Genomic DNA, 26457 nt, shown 5'->3' with positions numbered 1-26457 from the left:
AACAGTCAGTTTACTCATACACGTTAAAACTGCAGCTACAGAGGTTTAGATCTGTGTTTAGATCTCTCATGTTTTACACATGTTCTTTGTTGAGCTGTGATACACTTTCAGCACTTTTGCTCATGCTTAGAAAGGAAATGATATTTTTGAAAATTGAAGTTGGCTGATTAAATACAGGGAAGGGCACTGACCGTTCGTAAACTAAACTTCTACCTACCTTTAGTTGTTAAGTTTTACCTATATTCATTTGTAATTGACTAAAAATATTGTAAACAAATTAAAATAACAGTTATGCTATTTCAATAGAGAAGAAAACATTATCTATGTTAGTTGTACTGTTTAATGATGAGCCATAGAATGCAGGTACTCACGTCATTCATCACTATCTAAATGGTTAGGTGTGCGTGTTTCTTTGTGTTCATTGAATGTGCTTTTGCATGTCCATCTGCATGACAGTGTGTGTGTATGACTGAGCATGTGTGTCCATAGGAGCCAGTGAAAAGGTGAAAGGACCAGAGATGTGGGGTCAGTAGAGATGGACATGAGACCAGAGACAGAACATAGAGCACAATGTGGAGAGAACTTAATGATAACACTTTTTTACATGTTTGTCATTTTGAGTGAAGGGTCTTTTTGGATCCAAAGATTCTAAATGTTGTGTTTTTCTCCTTCCTTTTCTTTTATTCACAATGAGTCACTGTTTTTTCTTTCACACCAGACTCACTGGCAAGAAAATCCTCATGTGGGATGATCTGTTTCCTGCACCAGGCCGTTCCAGGACTTGGTCCTGCCCACTGGTCATGGCCCGTTTGGAACATGTGCTTATCTGCACTGGGCACGGTGCCCTGCGACCAGTACCACTGCAGCGAACTAAAGCCCAGCAGCTCAGCAGTGAACAATGAGGGGACCAGCAATGTGCTGACTCCTGCCCTGACCCATGGGCCTGCTGCTCCTCAGTACCAGCATGTATAAATAGCTCAGTTTACTCCGGGGCCAGGACATCGTTTTTGTGGAGCCCCCCTGCAAGCACTGAACAGCTATTCTTTGGGGCCGGTCAGGTAAGCCCTCCATCTCAATCCATTCATCATCCTGCAGACCATTGTCTCTTTACGTTTGTGTGTCTTTTGTCTTTGTTTATTCTGCTGAGCCACATAAATGTATAGACTGAGGTCAGACATACTGACCGTGCACTGGGAGAACAAACATGCATTGTGCCTGCATCAATTGCTGGCTCCAACAAGTGTGAGTGTGTACTCGGCCTCAAGACAGATTTCCAACAGATATACACATGCAACCGGTCATGTGTTCTGTTATATAGACTTTAAGTCATGCAATGAAGCTGTAACATAAGGTGGTACATTTCTATATCTATTTTAACAAGACATACACACAGATCTTAAAGATAGTCATACATGGCAATAAATGATAAATATCAGCTGAGTTGCATTAGTCATTGAGGAGGAGGTGGCAGGTTGTGTTTGAACTGTGTAATATTTTTATTTATCTTCTCATTGTTCTTTACTCTGAAGGTAAATAAGCACTGAGATACACAATAGTATGGCTCTGAATAATCCCAACCCACTGGGACCATGGAAGGTGAGTCCTGTAATGAATGACTGACAAAAGCAAAGATTACAAATACACATTTCACGTCTGGCCTGAAGGTGTCCATGATGATGATGTATGCATATACCAGTGTGTGCTTTTGGCATGTGAATGCTACATGTATGCATTTGTGTTCCCCTCCCACCAGATCACAGTTTATGACCAGGAGAACTTCCAGGGCAAGCGTCTGGAGTTTACTTCAGCGTGCCAGAACATCATGGAGTGTGGCGTGGACAACATCCGCTCGCTGAAAGTGGAATGTGGAGCGTGAGTCAATCAAAATGCTTGGCAGGAAATATTACACTGGAGGAAATAAACTGAAGTACAGATAAACCAGTGATGTGTGTTTTTAAAATTCCTCACATGCAGTACCTACTGTGTGGCTGACAAGACATAAAACAGGAACACCCACTTAATATCTGATAATTAGTATATTTTTATTCTAAATGATCCAATGATGCTGTACACACGTCATTATATATATGTTTTGTGTGTGCTTGCTGGGGACAGCTGGGCAGGATATGAGCACTCCAGTTTCTGTGGACAGCAGTTTGTGTTGGAGAGAGGAGAATATCCTCACTGGGAGTCTTGGAGCGGCAGCAACGCCTACCACATCGAGAGGATGATGTCCTTCCGCCCCATCTGCTCTGCTGTGAGTGTCCGTCCCAATTCAACAACTTCTGTTTCCCTCCATCTCACTTGTTGTTGGACTTGTGACTTGTCAAATCCCACATGTGTTAAAAAGATGAAGTTTGATGGATCAAACTGATTAATTTGGGATGAGAGCCCTGGCCCCCTGGAGTGATGAAGTGGTTTTCACAGCTGTATTGCAGTGTGATGCACTATTCCACATACCACAACATTAAGAGTATGGTTAAAATATACATATTATATATAATATATTTTTATTTTTCAAGGAATTAAGGTGATTTACACAGAAACATAAAAACAAGTAAAAATCAAATGACCCAAAGCCTTTGAGAAAAGGTTTCAAAAGTATTTGTAGCATCAACTGAACCAACATTTGATTCTCATTTGGTATATTACTGTTACTACTATTGCTGCTGAATACATCTGCAAATATGAACCATACAAAACACTTTGCTGCAACAAAAGGGTTGAGTTTCAGATCGCCTTGCAGCATCATCTTTGCTGTCTCACTCCAGCTGCCTCCCACAAAACAAACACAGTATAACCATTGCTATTATTTCTTTTAATAACTCTGACTGACTCTATCTTTACACAGCACCACAAGGAGTCCAAGATGGTGCTGTTTGAGAAGGAGAACTTCATGGGACGCCAGTGGGAGGTAAATGATGACTACCCATCTCTGCAGGCCATGGGCTGGGGCAACAACGAGATTGGATCCATGCAAGTTCAGAGTGGCGCGTAAGTATATGGATCCCACCTCCACAGGGTTCTGACACTGAACACTGATTTAGATGAACATTACAGTCAATCCAACCCAATTCATCCATATAGAATTGTAATGGAAAGCTTGGTTTCTATTTGAGGACGCTCATTGAAAGAATACATTCCTGGCCCCTTACCCTAACATTAACCATCACAACTAAATGCCTTACCCTTACTTTCACATAGACTTTTTCTAACCTGAACATTCCAGCCAAATCTTAATCCTCCAACAGCCCAATGAATATGTATATGCACATAAAATATCTTTATGTTATATATAAATTGCTCATTTTATTGTTATTTATGTTTCAGAAACATACTCCTCTGGTTCATCTTTATAAAGTGCATAGTTGTCTTTTTTTTAGCGTATTAATTTTACACAGGAAATGCTCATATCTTGTCAGGATACTTACCGTGACACTTTAGTTTTTCCCTTTGGGATTTATGAAACGTATCCTACCTTGTGTTATTAGATGACATTGTCTAATATTAGGTTTAGCAGTTGGTTTCCTTAAGAGCCAATTGATACATTGATTAGGGGAAGGTTTTAAATAATAATCAAAGCTATAGAGACATGCATAGTTTAAACTGGTCCAACCACAGTTTGTCTTTTCACCTTTCATATTTTCACATGATTTCAAATCATGTGCGCCACACCTCCCTTGCTGTGTGAATCACACATTCATCATAAATCTCCTCCTCCCTCTCTCCTCCTCCAGCTGGGTGTGCTACCAGTTTCCAGGTTACCGTGGTTACCAGTACATCATGGAGTGCGATCGTCATGGTGGCGAGTACAAACATTACAGAGAGTGGGGCTCCCATGCTCAGTCCTTCCAGGTGCAGTCGCTGCGTCGAATCCAGCAATGAGACCTGCAGCCTCCTCTTCCCCCCCCAACCACTCACTCTTTACCTCCTCCATCACCTCTTCCTCTTTCTCTTCCTCCCTTCACCCAGTCATTCCAGCACTTTCTGGTGCTTTACCATCAAGATGTTAACAGCACTTTTGTTTTGTTCTGTTGCTAAATGAAAATTAAAAGAAAAGAATTAAGGAAAGCCACCACAGAGAAGTGCCTGATGGACCCCCCTCTGGGGAGAGAAGACGTGGGAATTAAAGCCCTCGTGGCGGCATCAGGGTGGTGATGTCACTCAGATGACAGAGATGAATTGAGATGGTGTAACCAGTGATCAATAGAGAGAGAATTGGCAACTTGAAATAAACAGAAATACAATACTCTGCTGCTAAACTCCATGATACTCAGTTGTGATTTATTTCCTTATCTGTAGCCTTAGGGAAGTTTTTCGTTGATATGCATTTACACTAGGCCTCTACAATTGCTACTATTTACAGTCAAGATGTTCACATGATATGTTGGTTTATATGAAGTGTTAGCCTTTTCTTCATACCTTAAACATAACAAGGGTTTCACAAGTGCCTTTGAATCCCCAAATCATAAAATGTGCATTTCGAGACACAAAATGTATGCACACATCATCACAGATCGTCAAAATGCAGTTAGTGCTACTGGTTAATTATTAGAAGTTAAGTACAGCAGTTCTTTTGTGAGAGTATGTCATCTGATATCATTGTAACAGAGAATAAACACCGAAATACTAATCGACCTTTTATGTGAAATTGTCGAAATGCAAACAACTTAGATGTATTGTAGTTTCTCCACCCGTTCACACAATAAAAACCATTATAGAACTGGGCTTTGCTTATAATAGTTAACAGCATAACATAGCAATAAGGAAACCAAACACTGAAAGTATCTCAGATACTTAATGTTCAATCTGAGTAAACAATTAGCCATTAGTGAGTTTAATCAGTAACTACCTCAAACCAAACAAATTAAACCACACAAGGGAGAGTTCAGTTTACTTCAATGTTCTTCTTTTGCACTCTGGGGTGACTTGAGGTCAAGTGGAGAATTCACTTCAGGGGTTTGTGAATGAAGAAAAAAAACTTTCTTATACAAGTATAGGGGCCATATTTGGAGGTGGTGATGAGTATTGAAATGTAAGGGTGAAGAGTGAGAGGAAAATGTTCTAAAATAGGGTCCAAAAATAGCATTGCCCTGGCATGAGGCTTCTTCCCTTGTTTCATTCTCACCACTCATAACGCAACAGGGACAAAATATTTGCCCTGAGGCTACAGGAAAAGAAAAACACTAAAGCAGATGGGTTATATCAGGGAACTAAAGCAATGAAAATAATACAATTAATTACAATTCGAAACTTTCTTTCAATAAATGTTTAAAAAATGCTTAAATGCCTAAATGTGATGTCCGCTCAGGAGGCAGAGGTGCTCATTGGCACAGGCAGCAGCGCTCGCTGAAATCTGCAGAGGAGAGCCCAGGCAGATAAACTGTGGTCTGATGTCTGAGTTTTTGGTCTTTATGTTTCTAGTTTATTGGAGAAAGACCTTAAAATAGGGTTTATCATCCAAAAACCTTCACCAATGATTTCAACATAGAGATTTATTGTTGTTATGTATGCGTTGTTATGCTATGATTTTTACTGGTCTGGCCCACTTGAGATCAAAGTGGGCAGTATGTGGCCCCTTAACTAAAATGAGTTTGACACCCCTGGTATAAGTAAACAGATTCTTCAGATTAATGGCTAAATTAGTCAGGGCAGAGATTCGTTTCACCATACATGTATACCAGTAAATCTATTCAAAATCAAGTTTCAATTTGTATTTATCATGTAAGTTAACAAAGGGTAGATTCTAAAAAAAAGAAAAAGAAAACAATACTATTTACATCAGAGGGTGCAAATCTGGGAAGATTAATTGCAACATCTTATTTAAGTGATCAAGAATTTAAATACATTTTAAGATAAAATGTAAAAAAAAAACTTCTTATACCTAGCTTCTCAAATTTGAATATTTGTAAGTTAACCTGTTTGGGTTTTTGATTGTAATGCAGTTTGCACTTGGGCCTCAGGGAATAATGTTGGGCATTTTATTTATTGACTCTTTTATGGTCCCACACACAGCATACAAACATGGGGAAATTTGACCTCTGTATTTAACCCATCCGTGTGAACGGAGCACACACGGAACACACACGGAACACAGTGACCACACACGGAACAGTGGGCACACACGGAACAGTGGGCACACACGGAACAGTGGGCAGCCATGAAAGCACCTGGAGAGCCATTGGGGGGTTTGGTGACTTGCTCAAGGGCAACTCGGCAGTGCCCAGGAGGTGAACTGGCACCTCCCCAACTTCCATCCATGCTGGACTTGAACCAGCCACCCTCCGGTTCCCAAGCCAAGTCGCTATGGACTGAGCTACTGCCTCCCTAGGAGGCCTTTTCTAGGGTAAAGAAAACAATTTGTGCAATTAAGATGATTCAACACTAGTGAAAACATCACTCGGATTATTTCCCCTTTCAACTAAATCCTACACACTGGACCTTTAAGTGGGGTTCTTGTTATTAGATATAGACCAAAAATAATCTGCATATAAATTATAACCTTATAGTTAGTAAACTAGGGCGTTATAAGGGCCTCTGAGGATCAGGGTATACTTCACAGTTGAAACACTCCTGTGTTACAGGAAGCAGACACGTCTCAGATAGTTTTTATTGGGATAAAAACATCAACTGTTTTTCAGGAGAGTTTTGGACTCTGAGCTATAACTCCACCGGTCCACCTTAAACTTCGACGTCATCGCGATAAGCTACGCCCCGGTGCGGTTAGCGGAAGCAGATAGAAACAAGGCAGAGGCCAGAAGAACCGTCACAGCTGCTGAGAAACACTGAAACACAGCAGTGTTGTCCTCTGACTCCACGGTCCGAATGGTGTAGGGGAAGAAGACACGTCAACATGGCCGACACATGGAAGCGTCTATCCGCCGTGCTTCAACTACCAGCGTCACTTTCCGCCTGTCTCCTCGCTCTCCTCCTCGTCTGCCCTGGTGACGCCAGCCGACACCGGACACGACGCCTCGTCAGCTCCGCCGCCGAAGACCCGACAGAAACTTACGACAGATACTACAATTACACGAGTCTGACGGAACGTCTGCGGTCTTTAGCCCAGAGATACCCGCACATAGCCAACCTGTCGAGCGTGGGTCAGTCCGTGGAGGGCAGGCAGCTGTGGGTGATGCGCATCACCACGGAGCCCGAAGCGGACTCGCCAGGGAAACCTAAATTTAAATACGTGGGCAACATGCACGGAGACGAGACCGTGTCCCGGCAGGTGCTGGTCTACCTAGCCGAGCACCTGCTGCTGAAATACGGAGAGGAGCCGCGCATCACGGAGCTCGTAAACACAACGGATATTTACATCATGCCCAGCATGAACCCGGACGGCTTCGAGAAGTCCAGGGAGGGAGACTGCATGGGAGACAACGGCGGCAGAAGTAACGCCAACAACAAAGACCTGAACAGAAGCTTTCCAGACCAGTTCGACGGGACCAGCGACTCCCCAGAGGATATACCAGAGGTCATGGCTGTGATCAGGTGGATCCAGGAGAAAAAGTGAGTTGAGGCTCTTAAAGAGTTTCCCTCTGGCACTTTTTGGTCGGGTTTAGTGGAGGATTGGAAGAGTGACAAACTTTTCCCTCAATGAGAAACCTCTTTGTTTTTCATAGATCAGGGGCAGCAGCAGGTGACTCAGTAATCTCAGCATACTTACTGCTCTGTGACTGTGCTTCAGCTGGAAGTAGAGGTTAAACAACTAGTTTCAATTAGGCCTGGAGGATATGGACAAAAATGAAATCAAGATTAGAATGTTCATATGAGTCGATAATGATGATGTATCTTTCCTAAAATTAAAAGACTGATTTTAGCTTCTGGGTGATGTGAGATCGATCAATCATTTCACTTTATTATGTGATTATTTCAAGACCACTTGATTTGATGAAGAAAACTAGAAACAATAAAGAAAAAGACAAAAAATCCTGGATCTGCCTCTTCATACAGAGTTCAGTAGCTTTTGCATGTACCTGCTGACCAATCAACCAACAATCAAATAAGCAAACCAACCAACCATCCAATCAACCAACACATGGACAGGAGCGAAAACAAAACTTCCTTTTTAAGAACAGTAACTCAGTTCCCCCTCATTCCCTTCTTTATTAGCACCTCAGAGGGCAATAGTCTCTCCTCTCTGAAATCCGCAATGCTGCATCTCTGGACAGCTTCATAAAACTCCTCGAACACCACCTGTTCACTAAGGCCTTTGGACTCAGTTAACGCTCCACCCTGCCATTAGTGCTGATTATTTCTGTCCTGTTTTGTGCAAATTGCTTTCTTTTCTTTGCTTTTCTCTTTTGTACCCACTAACATGTAAAGCATCTTCAGATCTCTTGATCCATATAAATTTGAGCTATTATTATTATTACTAGTGGAACTCATAACAAAGTGAGCAAAGTCATCTGTCCCAGGACATCATAATGTCATAATATATAAAATGACTATAGACTTCAACCCTGCAATGTTCACCAAAATCAATTTGGATAAAACAGGCCTGTTGGCTGCAAGGCTGCACGCTCTGCACAAAGGGGAATCATCCTCTTTCACACTGAATTACGATGTTGATTTCTGTTATAGCCCGGAGCACAATCTCTCCTCATGACTTTTTATAGGGCTCGTTTTATAAAGTTTATTCCAGTACAATGCATCTCAACATGCACACTGATGTAAGCTGAGGATCAGTCCTTGTTACCTGTGAAAATTCAGCTGAATCAAACATTTTAATTGACCAGTCAGAATTGGCCAAATCAACCAGTTGTCTCCCAAACTCTGACCAAATTCCCTCTTGAAGTCACAGCTAATGTGTAAAGGAGGATCAGTCACATTTTAAAACAGCTAAACCTGCAATTTGTTTTTGTAGATTTGTTCTGTCAGCGAACCTGCATGGTGGCACTGTGGTTGCCAGTTACCCTTTCGACGACTCATCCGTCCATCAGCAACAAGGCCACTACAGCAGGTCAGAGGAGGACAGCCTGTTTCGCTCCTTGGCTATGACGTATTCCCAGCACCACCCTGTGATGAAGACTGGTATCCCCAACTGTCCCGATGCCAATGAGGAAACTTTTACAGATGGCATCACTAATGGGGCTCAGTGGTACGATGTACCTGGTAAGATGATGATCAATTTTTCATTGTATTAATGCACATAGTTTAGTGATTGAAAGTAAACTAATTATTGCAGTTGAATCTAGTGAAATCCTGTTGTTTGTCCAGGAACGCTCTAGTTAGTTTTATTATTGTAGAAAGACTTTAAAGGTCCAGTGTGTAAGATTAAGGTGAAAGGGAACTATTGACAGTAATTTAATGTAGAATAATCCTCATGATGTTTTCACTAGTTCACTTCATCTAAATTGTATGAATTGTAGTTTTCTTTACCCCAGAAAAGGCCCTTTATATTAAAATACTTTATATTTACATCGAGGGGTCCTCTCTACGGAGGCCGCCATCTTTTTTCAGTAGTCTAGACTGGACAAACTAAACACCTATTGAGTTTTTATGACAACTGAAGGGTACCACAGTTTCTTTTTCATGTTTGGAAGGAGAGGGTGAGGTGAGGGGTGTTCAGCTGCAACATGAAACTCCAACACTCAATATCACTAAATACTACACACTGTACCTTTAACATCATAGTTAACATAATCTCTTATTCTTAATTCCTCAGGAATCGGAACACTTCTGTCGATGTAAATGTAGTCGATGTCTTTTACTAGCTGAAGTAAATGCATCTTGTGTCGTTTCCCTGACTTCTACACTTCATTCAGCTTCAGAAACAGGGTTTATTTGTATCCCTCAGGCAGAAACGTCATCAGAATACCCTCTGATTGTGCATTGTCGGTTTGAGTGTGGGGTTGGTGATGTAATGTCTGCAGATTTAGGTTACTGTACTCCTGTTGAGTCGTGCTTTGTTGTGCAAAGTTTCAGGTGCCAACAGTGCATGCTCTTATCTCTGATTTCGCACAAATCATCTAGTCAATCATCTAGTAATCTACAGGCTGTTAGACCTCTTTTTATTCAATTTTCTGTCTACCTACAGCAACACTCCCCAAAATGGACACTACATTTCAGGATTCCTAAAAACTACCACTAGTTCCTGTTGCAGGTCACTTGACATTTGATATTATGTCATCACATGTCAGACTGTGTGTAAATTACCACAAGGAAATGGGGCAGTAAATCATTACCAAAACCCTGAGCACAAACTTTTCAATGAGAGCAAGAGTTGGCTTTTACTCGTCTGTGTAAATCTAGGCTTTTACTGTCATCAGAAACTAGAGGCAAATCGAGTAGAGAACAGTTGTTATAGCTCCAGATAACCTGTTTTCTTTTTCTGGTTTGTCAGACTTCAGACAAAGTTCAGGCTGTTACATGATCCAGTTATTAAAGCTCTCAGCAGCAGATGGAAGATTCTCATCTCCTGATGAAGACAGACAAGAAGAAGTATGAATCAGTTGAATAGACAATGCTTGTATCTGTCTGACCTGTCTCAGTGGCTGAAATGTCAGTGCTAAAACTGGACTAATGGCAGGTGATGGAAACGGTCAGGAGATAGTGTAACACAATGAGTGGTCAGGGCAAAGAGCCAGGACCAGAAGTCAAGAACAGGAGGATGTTTTGTGTGCCAGTCAGGGAGGGCTTTGAAATAATGATTCAAAAACTGTAAATCTCTTCTTGTGTAATTGTTTTGAATTATTCAGAGCTCTAGGCTTTGATTATTACTTCTGCCAACTAAGGAGGGTAAGTTTTCATTTTGTTTGTTTGTCTGATAGTTAGCAGGAAACTTGGTGGAAGAAAGGTCTTTGGGTCAAGAAAGAACCTGTTAAACTTTGGTTCACGTCCAGATCAGGGTGCAGATCCAGGAATTTTTTTCACTTTCTTTACCATTGCTAGATAGGGTCTTTTTTGCTGATTTCTATCAAGAATAATAAATGGATCTTAATGGAAAAAATCTGGCATGTTTAGGAGACTTAGATTTATGATAATTTGCCCTTTTAAAGCAGATCCAAATTAAAAAGAGGTATGTGCTCTCTGAGTGCCCCTATTATTTTGATATGGTTTATGTTGAATGTAGTATAAATGAACAAGGTCAAGACTTTTATTTTGCTGTATGATACTGCACTTCTATTGCTGTGATAATGTGAGTGTCCTGGAGGTGACTGAACTTTCTCAATTCTCAAGCTGCCGACAGACATGTGATGTGGTACTTTGTCTATAGTTCTTCCTCCTGGATCCTCCCTTTAAACACTCGACTAAAAATAAGATGTAGTTTCTTGTTGCATAGCACAGTGCCCGACACAGAGAGTTAAGCTGCGTGCGCTGACTTTGGCTGTATTGTGTGCTCAGTGGTTTCCTGCTAATTTTAGGGTGTGTCGATGGATCTGGTACGTGGACAGGATATTTAAGGTTGGGGCCATGTTTGTCGGGCTCCATCGACATGTGGAAGATGTTTACTTAAGACAAAGACAAAGTGCCATTAGTGACTAGAGGAGAGGGCTTTGTTTTGTCATGTTATTACTGATAAGTGTAGGAATTTCCACAGCTAATTGCAGAGCTAGTTGTATTTGCTCAGGTGATCCAGAATGTGCTTCGTGGTGCTTCATGGATCACAAACGTTTGCATGCTAATCCCAACATTCTCTGTTTCCTGGTGTGGTGACGTGTTTCTTTTTCAGCTGGTTATTTGTCAGTGTTTGGTGAGTGAGCACGTTCTTATACATTCAGTGTTGCAAAGTGGCAAATAGTGGCTGGTTTATTGGGTTCCTGTAGCCACCAAGCAAGGAAGTCATGGCAACCCTCCAGCCAGGGAGCCTCTGGCTGCCGGCTGTCGCTCCAGAGGGACGGCCTGCTGAACAGCCTCCAGTGTTTCACTCTGTTTACCTTAGTGGAATAATGGGTCAGCTGGTAAACTGCAAATGTCATGGCTTTTTGCCACCTTAAACACTATCTTTAAATTAAGGAATTAAAGAGACAAAGACAGACTCAGGCCTGGAAGCTGAGCAGGTTTCAGAATTTATCTTATGAGTGACGTTTCACATGTGCTGAACACATCAATTAAATCCCTGTATTTAGACTTTTAGACTCTTTGTCTTTTATATCATATATAATTTAATTTGTTGAACCATTTCCAACATGTTTGCTCTATGGTACTTCTGGCTTGTTACCTAGGAGGGATGCAGGACTTCAACTACCTCCATGGAAACTGTCTGGAGATCACCATTGAGCTGAGCTGCTGCAAGTATCCTCCTGCTACTGAGCTCCATAAGGAATGGGATCTGAATAGGGAATCCCTACTAGCCTACATGGAAAAGGTAGAGCTCATAAGTAAAACAAAATAAAGCTTCTGTCTTTTGAAGGATAGTGACACAATCAATCCCTGCATGATACCTCTGATATACAATTTCTCCTGTTTAGCAAGATTTCCTTGGTGTTTACAATGACCCTGTCTTTCAGGTACATATAGGTGCTCGTGGATATGTGAAAGAAGCCGTCACTGGTGCTGCCCTTGCCAACGTCAGCATTATGGTGGCTGGCATCCGGCACAACCTGACCACAGGAAACTACGGGGAGTACTACCGCCTCCTGCTCCCAGGAACATACAACATAACAGCTTTGGCTCCAGGGTGAGAAATAACACTGAACTTCATTTGCAGGTTTTCAAAAACAGACGTCATGCATTGAAAAACAACACTAGCCTGGTTTCTCATTTTATCACAATTCCTGATGACAGTCATCAAGCAGTGCGTTCAGTGCTGCTTGTTTCCTGTTCATTGTTGCCAGGTCACAATGAACAAAGCAAATTGTGTAATCTAGCTATTTTTGACTATCTAACAATGAAGCTCAGTCTCAGGCAGAAAAGCATAATATCTGTTTCTTCCGATTTAGCAAGAGAGTAAGTCTTTGTCATTGAGGTGAAGAAGAATCATTTTGAAAGGTTCACTGGTGAAGGACTTCCTGGTAGAGGGCTTAACTTTAAAAAAAAAAAGCAAACTGTAGCTGCTTTCAGACATGCACTGAGTTCTGCAGATCTTCTGTATTATCCCCAGAGGAGAATGACTTGCGTCCTCACACATATGTTTGTTTTTTTGTGTACACAGGTTCACACCAATGACTGTCCACAGTGTCCAGGTCGTAGAGGACAAGGCCACAGAACTTAATTTTACCTTGGCACCTGTCGTTAGTGAGGCTGCAGGCAGCAGCACTGTGCCTACGTCCTCTGTCCCATCCAGCCGTGATCCAAATATTTCCACCACGACTACAGATGCTTCTTACTCCACTGTAGCTGTGTCTGGTGGAGACGGGAACAACCCCCCAGTGCTTCCAGCTGAAAATATACCTTTCCAGCCGCAGGATTTTCGTCACCACAACTATGCAGACATGGAGCTCTTCTTACGCAAGTACCACAGCGAGTTCCCCTCTATCGTTCATCTTTACTCGATTGGCCGCTCTGTGGAAGAGAGAGAGCTCTATGTGATGGTCATCTCAGACAACCCCACTGTTCATGAGCACGGTATGTTTTACACCCAAACAACACTGGATATGTGAGCAGTGTGTGTGCTTTGGAAAATGTCAAAGGTTTCATGTTGATGCCCATGTTATCAGAGCAGCCACACTGCCTTCTGGGTCTCCACAATTTTCTCTGCGTGCGCTTCACAACAAAATAGAAAAAAGAGTTCTGGGTTTATTCCCTCAAGTCGCTTTGGATAAAAGCATCAGCTAAGTTAAATGTATTGAAAATTATCTTTCACCACAGTTACAATGTCTACCCATCAAATATGCACATACACATATAATATTTACACTGCAATAGTGATAATAAGTTAGTTTGGATTACACACAATGAAGAAGTTCCTGTTGTGTTAGTATGGATTTTCATTTTGCTCCTCTGTCTTGTCTCCATGCCAGGTGAGCCAGAATTTAAGTACGTGGCCAACATGCATGGTAATGAGGTGGTGGGCCGAGAATTGATGCTCAACCTCATTGAGTATCTGTGCCGTAACTATGGCACTGACCCGGAGGTCACTCATTTGGTCAACAACACCCGCATTCACATCCTGCCGTCTATGAACCCTGATGGGTATGAGGTGGCCACTGAAGGTAAAAGAAATGGACACACAATAAGAAGAGTTTAATTAGGCAACAATAAAGTGATACTATCTGCCCATTGTGAAATTTACATCTTACAACATTATGGAAAGTATTTTACGGACTGCATGGTTTGTGCAGTTTTTCATAAATTTGTGTTGTGTCAGTGTACTGTCACCATCAAGAATAAATATAGGGAAGTTTCTCTTAGCTGCCACTGACAGAAAGAGGAAGTACAGAGGCGGAGATGAAATCTACAAACAGGAAGAAGCTGTGTTCATAACTGCAGATAACTCTCTATTATTTCTTATTTTGTTCACAGGTGATGTGAAGGGCTACAAAGGGCGCAACAACAGCAACAATGTTGACCTGAACCGCAACTTCCCCGATCAGTTCACAGCGACCACAGGGCCCAGACAGCCAGAGACTATAGCTGTGATGAACTGGCTGAAGAGAATCCCCTTCGTCCTGTCAGCCAACCTCCATGGAGGCATGGTGTTATTTTGGACTTTTAGTGATTGTAGTCTTTCAGGCAAACTTTTGATATTTATATATAGACTTGTTAACATTATTCACAAGTGAGATATGGAAAATCGACACGATTGAAGTTACTTCAACATTTAAATAATTACTTCTGTTGTTTGAAGTGTACAATTTAAATCTGAATAGTAATGCTGAAATTTATTTGAATCCACTGGAGTGATTCAATCAGGTTATGTCTTGTCCAATATAATGTTTTACAATGTCACAGAGAGAAAAAAAAGGTTCATGTAGGCAATGTTTAAAAAACGAATTATACTGGCAACTCCCAAGCATTGGCAAGGTTAACATTTTTTGATATGGTGTATAAAAGCAAACTTTAAAAAGGGGCCGAAGTAGCCCAGGACTCTGAAAGGTTAAACACAAAGTCAGATGCTTTATTTTTGTCGTCTTATTTTTGTGTTGTGTAATTCAGGTTCCTTGGTGGTGAACTACCCCTATGATGATGATAAAGATGGGATTACTCAGTACAGCCAGTCCCCTGATGACAGGGTCTTTAAGCTGATGTCCAGAGCGTACTCACAGGTAACCAGACACTGCTGCTGTCAGATCAGTTTCACGCTGGGATAATGTCCTCTCGTGGTTTAGTGTTGTAGTTGAAAAAGAACTCTGGAGTTGAGTGCACTGTTGGAAGCCATGGGGTTTTTATGAAATGTGGTCTCGTTGTTGAGTTCTCACTTGTGTGTTTTTTTTGTGCACAGGAGAATCCTCTGATGCACAATGGACACCCTTGTGAGGAACTGTACCCTGATGAATATTTTGAGGATGGAATCACCAATGGTGCAAACTGGTACAATGTTGATGGTATGTCTTTATCTCAAATCCTTCTTTCTCACCCATCACATATTTCTCACAGGAGACCAGGGGAATCAGCCTTTATATTTGAGGTTTTTTAAGTTCATTCACAGAAAACAAGTTTTACTTTCACCTGTTCGTTGCCACTTTCAATTTCAAACTCTAAATATTGTTATTTATGTGTTATATATAAGTTAATTTGCTTTGTCTACAAATTGGGCTTTAAATTGGTACAGTTTTGCAGTTATGTCCTGAAAATTGTTAGTAAATCTGGTACATCCTTGGAGTTAATCAGACTTTACAACTTGAGATGGACTTAACTTGAACTTTTTTTCAGGTGGGATGCAGGACTGGAACTATTTAAACACCAACTGTTTTGAGGTGACCATTGAGTTGGGTTGTGTGAAGTACCCTTTGGCCAAAGAGCTGCCTAAATACTGGGAACAAAACCGAAGAGCCTTACTTCAGTTTATACACCAGGTAATGAACATGAATCTCAACACTGCCCCAAGCTTCCCTCTCACTTTAACTCAGTTTTGCATGTACTTATGTGGTTGTGTGTCTCTTTAGGTCCACACTGGAGTAAAGGGCACAGTGTCTGACAGTAGGGATGGCACAGGAATACCCAATGCCACCATCACTGTGGCAGAGATAGACCACAACATCAGCACAGCTCAAACAGGAGACTACTGGAGACTTCTGGCCCCCAACACTTATTCTATCACAGCCTCTGCTCAAGGGTAAGATTGGAATATCAAGAAGAAGAACTGGAACCAAATTCATTGCCATCATTAACAAAAGATAAGATTTATTCACTTTTATATATTCTTCTCTGCGTCAAGATACATACCTCTGAGAACCTACGCCACAGTTTCAAAGGATAGAGCGGAGGTGGTGGACTTCAGACTCACACGTGTGCACTCAGACTCTAACGGCCAGTCTCAAAACGGACCCCAACCCACACAGAACCCGTCTGAAAAGGAGTTGCAGAGCTTAATCGAGGAGCTCTCTCTGGGGCAGGGTTTGGATCAGTTGGTTAAGAGCACGGCCACAGAGAGCAGCTTCCGCTACCAACGTTACAAAGAATTGTCCGGGTTCATGAGGGGTCTCACACTTAACTTTCCAAAAATCACATCCTTACACAGGTAGGCAGAAGTCCCCTTCCCCTGATGCACATCATTTCCCCTTGAGGGCACATTATTGTTTCAACCTCTGCTTTGTCTAATCTTACGATACTGACCTATATCTTTGTTTCTTCTCTGTGTCTAGTTTGGGCCAAAGTGTAGAGATTCGAACCATTTGGGCCCTGGAAATCTCAAACAAACCAGAGGAAGCTGAACCATCTGAGCCGAAGATTCGCTTTGTAGCAGGGATCCATGGCAATGCCCCTGTTGGCTCCGAGCTGCTGCTGGAGTTTGCTGCCTTCCTGTGTATCAACTATGGCAAGAACCCAGCCATTACTAAGGTGAGTCTCTTGGGAAGTGTTTGATATCTTGAACTTTTTTAAATTACACTGTATACGTATCAACTCTATCAAATTTAAAATTTTTAATAGAAATACATAAAATTCTTTGTTCAGATAAGATTTTTTATAGCCAGATTTCAGATTAGGCTATTAGCATACATTTTTTTTGAATAATGAATAAAATTGCTAAAATACTTCTATCTATCTGTCTCTATCTGTAATTGCTCCTGTTCAATTTCCCTTCTGTAGTTGATCAACGAGACCCGGATCGTCATCGTGCCTTTGATCAACCCTGATGGACGAGAGCAGTCTGTTGAAAAACAGTGCACCTCCACTCAGGGTTTGACCAATGCAAATGGAAAAGATCTGGACACAGATTTCTTTGGTCAGTTCTATGGATTTGTGTATTTGTGAAAGACACTGAGACTATAGAAGAATATATCATTGTTTGTATGTGCATTTGCCATGGAAAGCAAATCCTGCTCTGACAACTGTCCACCAATTCTTTTCTTTTTAAGGAAATGCATCACAGCATGTAGTAGAGGCTCAGCCAGAGACCAGAGCAATGATGGACTTGATTCTAGAAAGGACTTACACACTCTCTGTAGCTCTCGATGGAGGCGCCCTTGTTGCTACCTACCCTTACGACAAGCCCGTCCAGCCGGGTAACAGTGCTATTTAAATAACTTATTTTTACTGCTGCTTCTTTTTCAGAGTTTGTGAATAATCTGTCTTTTTATTACAGTATATTTCATCTTTTACAAATCAATTTTATGTAGAGCATTTTAAGTGGAGCCACTTTTAAGATTGCCTATATTAGAAATCAATTCTTTAGGGGCAGTGGAAAAGGATGCTCCTAGAAGAAGAGTCTTAAACAAATAATTTTGATAATTTGTGGCCAGATGCCTTAACATTTGGTCTATACACCATCCAGTGTATTTCTATGACATTTACTGAAAACCTTTATGCTCTCATAAAGATAAACCCTCTCCAATTGGGCACTCAATGAATCTTCTTAGTGCTACTTGTGAACCAGAATAGCAACTATACTCAACAGCATGTATATTTTATTTAGAACCTGCTATGCTGTGCTTCCGAAACGATAATCCCCAAGTCAATTTAATTTGACCCTCTTACTTATAAGTTTCCCCTTACTTTTGTTTTGTGTTCACCACTAAACATTACACTTAGATGGCACTAGTGGGGCTTTAGACTTTGTTTTTATTTTATAACATAAAATGCTGAGAAATGCATCCACAGCACTAATTTAGTTTTCCTCACAGACTTGAAGTCTTTTCATTTTCATAATATTCAGTGTAGGACAAACCATTTTCACTCTGAATATAGATTAAGCGTCACTTTTGTATGCTTTCATTTAATCAACTTTTAAATCTTTCCAGTTGAAAACGAGGGCACATTGAGGTACTTGGCATCTGTTTATGCCATCAACCATCCCAAGATTCCCCTCGGATACACCAGATGTTCAAATAATGGGCAGAGTATGTACTTCAGACACAATAAGAAGATACTGTCATTTTAGTCATATAATAAGACAATTGGGGCTAATGACACTTTCCTGTCATGCAGCGGGATACATCCCCAATGGAGTCATGAGGGCAGCAGAGAGACAAAGTCACCTGGGGAGCATGAAGGTGAGTCAGAGCTGTTCCTTTGTTCACTACACAGTATATTTATTTTATCAAGATATAAGCTGAAATGAAAAAAGCACAGTTTGTTTTTCAGTGCAGTTGAACGATCTTGAGATCAGATTAGAAAGATCTGTCAGATCAAATGAGAAGTAAAACAAGTCCAACAGGCCTCTGCTCACTCACTGTTTCATGTGTCATCTCGTGTCTACGTGTCCTCTCAGGATTTCAGTATGGACTTTGGCCACTGTCCAGAAATCACAGTGTATACTGGCTGCTGTTTGTTCCCTCCTGCGGAGCAGCTGGCTACACTCTGGGCAGAGAACAAGAAGGCTCTCCTCAGCATGTTGGTGGAGGTACGAAGCAACTCAGCACCACAACAACAAATTTAATGGATCTCTGTGACATGGATGCATATCCAGTAGAGTTCACTTTAATGGAAAATATTGAATATTTTAAATTATTGTGTGATGTCATACACCATTGTAACTGCAGTGTTTTAGATGTGGACAAATGAAATTAGTTAGTGCTCATCTTAAGACATAATTGTCATTTTCGGTATAAATTGTAAAGTCTTCACATCAAGTATTTAAGATTTTTGATGACCTGGTGCATAATTTTCTCATCACCTGCTTTGTAATTTCCCTCCATTTCTACATCCTTCAGGTCCATAAAGGTGTGCGTGGCGTTGTGAGGGAGAAGACCGGGAAGCCCATTGTTGGGGCAATCATTGTGCTGAACGGAAGTGTGAGAGTGTTTACTACAGAGGGCGGCTACTTCCATGTGCTGCTGGCTCCTGGCAACCACATTATTGAAGCTGTTGCAGATGGCTACCAACAACAACGTCAAGAGGTATACAATTACACCAAAGTCAAGCAATATGTGGGCTAAGAATGTAATATTCCTCAGGAAGATGGGACAAAAAGAGGATATGGTTATATACAGATAATCTGTTCAGTTCAGCCTCAAATCAGCAACGCCACCTCCACCGTCAGGAAGACTTAATCAGACCCAAAATTGGGCTGAAACTCCTAGTGTGCAGCAGGCATTAATTTTTACTCTTATTTAAGTAGCCATGAAATCGTATGTGGAGATAAAATCAATTTTTACCTTTTGAAACATGCATATTCATTATTGTAGTTGTAAGGCATTACTGTCATGAAAAACATTAGAAAAAACACAAGATATGTCTCATGGTACAACCTCACGCAGTTGTTAAAGAGGCAGACTTTCAATTATTTACGATCTATGAACCAAGTGTAAATAAAAGGTTCAACACATTAGAAACACAAGCCTGGAACCTCATTGATAAACAGGATTAAAAGGTTTTACAATACAAATTAAAATAACACTAAACAACAGTAACTCTTTCCTGATGATTTGTTTACATCAGATATGTTTAAATAACAAAACAACTAAATTCAGTTTTGTATTTGTGCCTCAGATGTTCACTGGTTTATTTAACTAGTTACATTATGCCATACATAAGCATGAAAAAAAGATGTATTAAGTCTTGCTTTAGATTGAATACAGATTTTTGTGACAATAGCTAATGGAAAGTTGGAATTGACTCTGGCCCTGACGTAACAGCATGAACTTGATGAACATGAACTTTTTAACAGTCCAGCATTCACAGATGAGGTTTAGCATAATTTGACTGTGTCAACAGTTTGTAAGAAATAACTTAACTTTCGGAACTTTTTATTTGACATAATTGAATTGTGAATCTGTCTTCCACATTACATTACAAGAGAAACAAAAAGGGACAGTTAACAAAACAAAATATCAAGTGACTCAAGAAAAAAACTAGCATCTGTCATAGAAAGTCTGGAAGAATTTCACTCTTTTACTCCTTAACTGTCAATGTCTATGAAAGGTGTAGGACGGAGCACACAAAACCTCTCCATCACCTCTACTCTTCCATTTGGCTTTTCTGAAATCTGAAGCGTCGGGTAGGCCAGCTCCTTGAACATCTGCTCCTTAATGTTACGCCCCAGTTCCAGACTGTAGGCTGTGAGCTTCCCGCAGGGACTGAAGAGCAGGGGATCCACCACTGAGTGATACGTCTGCTGGTACTCTGGTACCGTGAAGCCGTGGATCATGACAAAGCCCGGCTTAGTGGATGACACACAGGTGGAGGTCCTCTCTTCAGGGGAGAGGGCTCCTTCATCAGGTGACAGTTTGAGATTGGGAATTACAGCAGCGTTCCTTATATACCTGTCGTCCAGGGGTTTCTGAGACTGGGTTTCCCTCTGCTCATGCACAAAGTCCAGAATGTGACTTGGTGCCAACACAGATGTCCTCTCCTTAATAGCATCCCCATATTTCTTAGGACATCGAATACTCCGTCTTAGACCATAAGGACGCATCTCACACCTCTGCAAATCAAAGGCACATTAGTTTCAATGGATGTTTCTGGTTCTTTTGTGACTCTTTGTAAAAAAAACAACAAACAATTCAAATAAGGAAAAAAGTTAAAGGAATGAGGATCTGAAGGTGCACTTACTCTTTGGGTGTGTGTTCACATTATATTACTGAATCGGGTCTGAAACCACATGGTTAGAAATTCTCCTCTCCTGAGTTTAGAGTTTACTTTCCCCATATTCAAAACTGCACTTCAATAATTACTATGAATACAAAAAGTGAGATTCTTGTAAATTACTTCCAATTTTTTATGAGCCAGTGTTTAAATCCTATTTTCCTCATACAAGACAACCTGTACTAGATTATACTAAGCAGTCTCACCTGCAGACGAGAGGTGTTAATGAAGTCATTAACAGCCTCACTTCTGTGTGGAGCTTCAGCACAGAGCTGAGTGCATTGTACCTTCATTTGGAAAAGCAGCCTGGATGGAGGAAATGTGGTAAAACCTGATATTTTCTTTTAGTTGTAGTTTCTAGTAGTTTTTTGCATTTTGAGTCCTAGTATTAAGGGCATATTGAAAAGTGAAATTAGTAGAAATACCACTTAAAGGTCCAGTGTGTAAGATTTAGGTGAAAGGGAACTATTGTCAGAAATTTAATGTAGAATGATCCTCATGATGTTTTCACTAGTTCGTTTCATCAAAATTGTATGAATTGTAGTTTTCTTTACCCCAGAATAGGCCCTTTATATTTAAATACTTTATATTTACATGGAGGGGGTCCTTTCTACAAAGACAAACTAAACACCTTTTGAGTATTTATGACAACTGAAAGCTGCCACAGGTTCTCTTACATGTTTGGAAGGAGAGGGTGAGATGAGGGGTATTCATGCAACTTCAACACTAGAATTACAAAATTCTACACACTGTAACTTCAAACAGAGAAAAACTAATCTTGATGTTTTGAATTTCAAATGCACTATGCAAGTACTTTTCAAGTCAGAAATGTTTGTCCAACTACATTATTGTTTTTAACATTTATGTGTTTTACTATAAATCATCATCATCATCCCATTATACTGAAGGATTGCTGAAGTGTTTCCTCTGTGTTCCAGGTGGTGGTATCTCACTATAAAGCTGCTAGCTCCATCATCATTGAGTTTGACATGGACAACAGTATCTTTGGGCTGCCCAGAGAGTTTGTGGTGGCCAGTGCAGGTAAGCATCAGAGTGTAGATACTTCGGCACCTGAAAGGGTGAACCCTAGATTTTAAGTGAAATTTGGCTGTGGATTGGTCACAATGGTTTTGCTGATTTATTTATTTTTTAACACTGCACATGTCAAAACTCAGTGCAGCTTACTAACTACTAAGTCTAACTGCATCAGGCTTGGGTCGGGTTTGGACACAATGAAACCAAATGCATGTCTTGAGGTCTGGGACAGAAAAATGTGGCACAAAAAGCACTGAAGTACCTGTCAGTACCATACTTTGTAGCTCTTATCCCACAACTCTTGCTTGTGAGCAGTCCATTAATCAAACAGTTCTTAAATGGTTTTTGACTCCATCTAGTACATTGGTGCTGTTTCTTGAACACAGATGATAGGTACTGAATAACTGCCTCCTCTTTCTGAAATACTAATTATACTTTCAGTGTTTGTGAGCAAACTGTTTAACTCTACATTTTTTCTTTAACACTCAAGTCTTATGGGATCTTTGTCATTGTTACTTTTGTTTAATGTGTCTAATCATCTAAAAGCTATATGTATTTATGTTCATTAACTGATTTACTATCATTTGAAATGTTCACTATGTAAATGCTCTCCCAGCTCTAAGGTTGTGTGTATACAGACATGCTAATCTGTGTATTTCTCTCCCTCTGTGCAGCGGCCTCCATGACAGCACTGATGGTGACAGCGTGCATTATCTGGTGTGTGTGTGCAGCTAAGTCTAATCGTCAGAAGGACGGCTTCCACCGTTTGCGACAACACAGAGACGACTATGACGACGAGATCCGGCTCACGTCCATGGGCTCTAAGAAGTCCCTGCTCGCCCACGAGTTTCAGGACGAGAGCGAAAGTGACGAGGAGACGCTGTATGCCAATAAAATCTGAGAACAACGGCCCTGGTTTTTGCTGTTGGCTCAGAATTTTTTTATTTTGATCTCCCTCCTTCAAATTGAACTTGTCCAAAGGAACAGGTTGAACTTTGGGCACCATCCCAGTCCATCTTTATGGGTAAATACACTTTTCTTCTGTTATACCAACAAGCTCCGAGCACTTGCTTCTGGTCACACAGTTATCAGTTCAACCAAATTATTAGTTAACAGAACATCGTGCTGATGTCTGGAGTGAAGGGCTTGCTTTTTTTGTGATGATCTCTGCTTGACTGGTTCAACAAAAGGAAAGAGAGAAGGTGTTAAAGAGGAGCGAATACAAAGGTTTGTCCCACTGTGGCTCTCATCCGTCCTTTTGTTTTTGAGTCCCGCAATTTTTTTATTGTATTTTTTGTTTTCCGAGCCATCGAGAGTGCCCTCGAAGCTTGCTACCTGTCCCACTCGGCTGAGGAGTCAAGCCACAAAGTCCAAATGAAACTTTTTTTTTTTTGGGGATGTGTAAATGAACTCTGAATGAAAGTACTTAATGTCACGTGATCTCCTCACTGATATCTGTCATCACCACCCTTTTCTTTCACTGACTTTTGAGCTAGGAAATGTGTTTATTTTAGATGGCGTTGAAAGGTTGAAGTGTCCAAGCCTTTTGGAAGACTGAATCCAATACTGTGCCTTGGCTTCTGTAAAGCTTCTGTTTACAGTCCGGTCTGGCTGCAGTATGTAACAGAAAGTAGTGAATAGATGATTCTCAGTCCACCCTATACTCAGGCGGTAGGAAAAGAGACATGATGATGAAAAGTCTAATGTTGCACTGTATCTACACAGATGACTCTGGGCTGCCTGACCTGGTATCAGTAGTTTATATTTTATTTTCCAATGAGTCAAAGATGTGGGCAAAACCCTAATGCAAGCTTCAGGGAGAATCTGTTACCATCTTCAGTTAGTGCAGGAACCTCTGATGTGTGACGGATGCCATCTGCACTTGGAACGAGTATTTTCCCATATCATTGGCCAGGTAATTTTGAAAAGAATGTATTTTTTATTTTTTATTTAACAGGTTTGTTTTAGGATAATTAAACTGTCTGTGCAAAATGACAGTTTGACACGTCACATCGAGTCTGTGCCCTGTATTGCGCCAGGAATGCGCATTTTTACCAAGTATATAATCCCTCACCGTGAGGATTATCAAGTATCGTCTTCATCTGTGTGTCTTCTAAGCGATACTTTTAACACGAATGTCACAGCAGCTTTGTCCATCCGTTAATGATAAATGATAAAGTGTCAGAGCCAACCACATTACATTAATTAAAAGTGCAAATAAAGTCATATTCACAAAATGTATTGTCAAACAGAGGAATTCAATCAAAATGCATTTGACTAAGATGTGATTTGAAGTTCTGAAAAGGCTTTCTACATTAAAGGTCTAATATCCACTGTTGTAAATCATCATAGTTCTTTAGACAGTTGTGAGGGACACTGAAAAAGAGGTTGATAACAGACTGCCTTCATGGATTGTAAAGAGCAGAGTTGTCTGGTATGAAATAATGCAGTAATTTGCAATGTCTCATGATAGACAAGCTTTTTTGACATCAAAATCTGACCAGGGTGTATGGACTAATCCAGGGAAATGGGTTCAGGTGCAGGTATGCAAACCAGAGGGTCAAGGTCAGCTATCTGTTGTTAATCCTGTGCTCAAATATCTGTTCTAGCCTAGAAATTCACCTTGCAAATCAAGGGAAGAGCCAAAAACCAAAAGAAACTGGTTTTCCTCATATTAGAAATCCATGTGGAACTTGTTCTGACATTTGTCCTCACACAGTAGTTTCAACAAATACAAGACTTTGCCTTGATTTCAAGTTACTTTTAACAAATGCAGATATCAGTAAATCGAAACCAGGTGTCTGCGTACAGACTGTTTTGTGCATTATTTTTCTGTCCTACTCCATGTCTGTGAATGCTTATGTATGAGTTTTGAAAGTTTAGCTTGCGCCAGGGTCATGCAGGGTTGGTGTAAGGATTTTTATATAAACTGGAATCAACTGTAAATATGGTTTGGCAATTGTGAATGAAGGGGAATATAAGTGAAATTCATGTTAATCATGAATCTACACACAAAACATTTCATAAAGAACCTCTGTGTGCTTGTGACCTGCTAACATCCACAACGATTCATCTACACAATGAAATAAAACCTTTCACTATGTGTCTCTTGTATTTGTGTTGCTTCATACAGTGCTGCTGCTATTTTTTAAATTTTCGTCTTGATACAAATTGTCCAGCAAAAAGGCAGAAAAATAATCTCCAGAAGAGAATTCACTTGTGAGGAATAAGAGTTCAATTCCGATTAAATAATTTACTGTTAAAAGATAATCTTGATTAGCTGGAGAAAAATGTGCCTTTTACCCTTTTTCTTGTCTCTCCTGTTGACACTTTCGGAACCTTCCAGCCTTGGACCGTCAGGGTTACTAACAGTTTCAGAGCTGAGGGATTATTTCTAAATGTTCAGTTGCAACTCTCTTATACCAGTAAATATGATGAAGAGACCTGCTTTGTACCGATAGGTTTGTTTTGCACAGTGAAAAGTTCTATCTGAGTAAATCTGTCTAAATGATAGCATGTGCTGGTAATGAGCATGAAGACAGAGATGTTGAGATAAGAAGTTATGCTTTTCATGTGATGATCAGATGTTTTATTCATGAGGTGATTTTGGAGCGTCCACATCACTTATCTGTGGAACGAATATAAAAAGTCATGTTCATGCATCATTGTGCTCAAATGTTACTTTTTGTTTTTGTTCTTTGCATGTACATGTGTGAGTTAAAGCAGCATGGAAAGTGAACAAGATTTAAAAGTGCCTTGAATGTGCAGTTCAATTACCAATGTTTGAGCCATATCAGAAGAAAAAGAGTCAATACCTAGTATAAGTGCTGCAATGCTTTTGCAGGATGAATCTATAAACTGAACATACAAAGGAACCTTTTACTGATCAAAGTGGTCCATAGGTGGCACTGTTTATACTCCTCCTTTTTGCCCTTTTTTTCCAACAGTCACACAAAAGAGATTTTTAATAATGTGCAATGATTATCCAGTTTTACTGATAGAAACAAAGCATTGCACTTTACTGGGTGAGTTTATATAGTGGTGCAAAGACTCATTTTATCTATAACACATTAAAAATAAAACAAATGTACATACATTTTTAGAAAGAAACTCACTAGAACAACCAACAATCATGACTGATTCTGTATCCTCAGCTATGGTAATGCTAATGTTTGCCAGAATCATTTACTCAGTAACAATAGTGACATAACTTAACAAAATGTTAAAAATGTTGTGGTAACAGAACAATGAAATCATTTATCCTGTCTGTTATCCCTCTGAGAGGCATGTGAACACACTCCTGCTAAAGTGAGTACTGTACTCACAGCTAAACCAACGTTTAGGCTGCAAAGC

At 40.5% G+C, this 26457-nt stretch overlaps 2 protein-coding genes across 2 annotated transcripts; both read left to right on the top strand.

Moving 5' to 3' along the window:
- Positions 1-966: 966 nt before the first annotated feature.
- On the top strand, positions 967-4265 carry cryba1a (crystallin, beta A1a). Its single transcript, XM_020088180.2, has 6 exons — positions 967-1058; positions 1530-1596; positions 1754-1872; positions 2116-2257; positions 2852-2994; positions 3738-4265. The coding sequence occupies exons 2-6, from the start codon at positions 1558-1560 to the stop codon at positions 3883-3885; spliced, it is 591 nt and encodes a 196-aa protein (XP_019943739.1). The 5' UTR covers positions 967-1058; positions 1530-1557; the 3' UTR covers positions 3886-4265.
- Positions 4266-6712: 2447 nt separating this feature from the next.
- On the top strand, positions 6713-25207 carry cpda (carboxypeptidase D, a). The gene is made up of 21 exons (XM_020088332.2): positions 6713-7509; positions 8867-9114; positions 12168-12310; positions 12453-12622; positions 13097-13509; positions 13905-14096; positions 14407-14574; positions 15040-15149; positions 15326-15428; positions 15757-15899; positions 15990-16159; positions 16262-16564; positions 16689-16884; positions 17134-17269; positions 17403-17549; positions 18285-18383; positions 18472-18536; positions 18755-18886; positions 19197-19382; positions 22008-22110; positions 22779-25207. Exons 1-21 carry the CDS (start codon positions 6854-6856, stop codon positions 23003-23005), a joined length of 4110 nt encoding a protein of 1369 aa, XP_019943891.2. The 5' UTR covers positions 6713-6853; the 3' UTR covers positions 23006-25207.
- Positions 25208-26457: the final 1250 nt, after the last annotated feature.

The sequence above is a fragment of the Paralichthys olivaceus genome, chromosome 11, assembly GCF_024713975.1.
Source record: "Paralichthys olivaceus isolate ysfri-2021 chromosome 11, ASM2471397v2, whole genome shotgun sequence".
NCBI classification, from domain to species: Eukaryota; Metazoa; Chordata; class Actinopteri; order Pleuronectiformes; family Paralichthyidae; genus Paralichthys; species Paralichthys olivaceus.
Note: the sequence above shows the minus strand (reverse complement) of the source record. Positions and strands in the feature narration are given on the sequence as shown.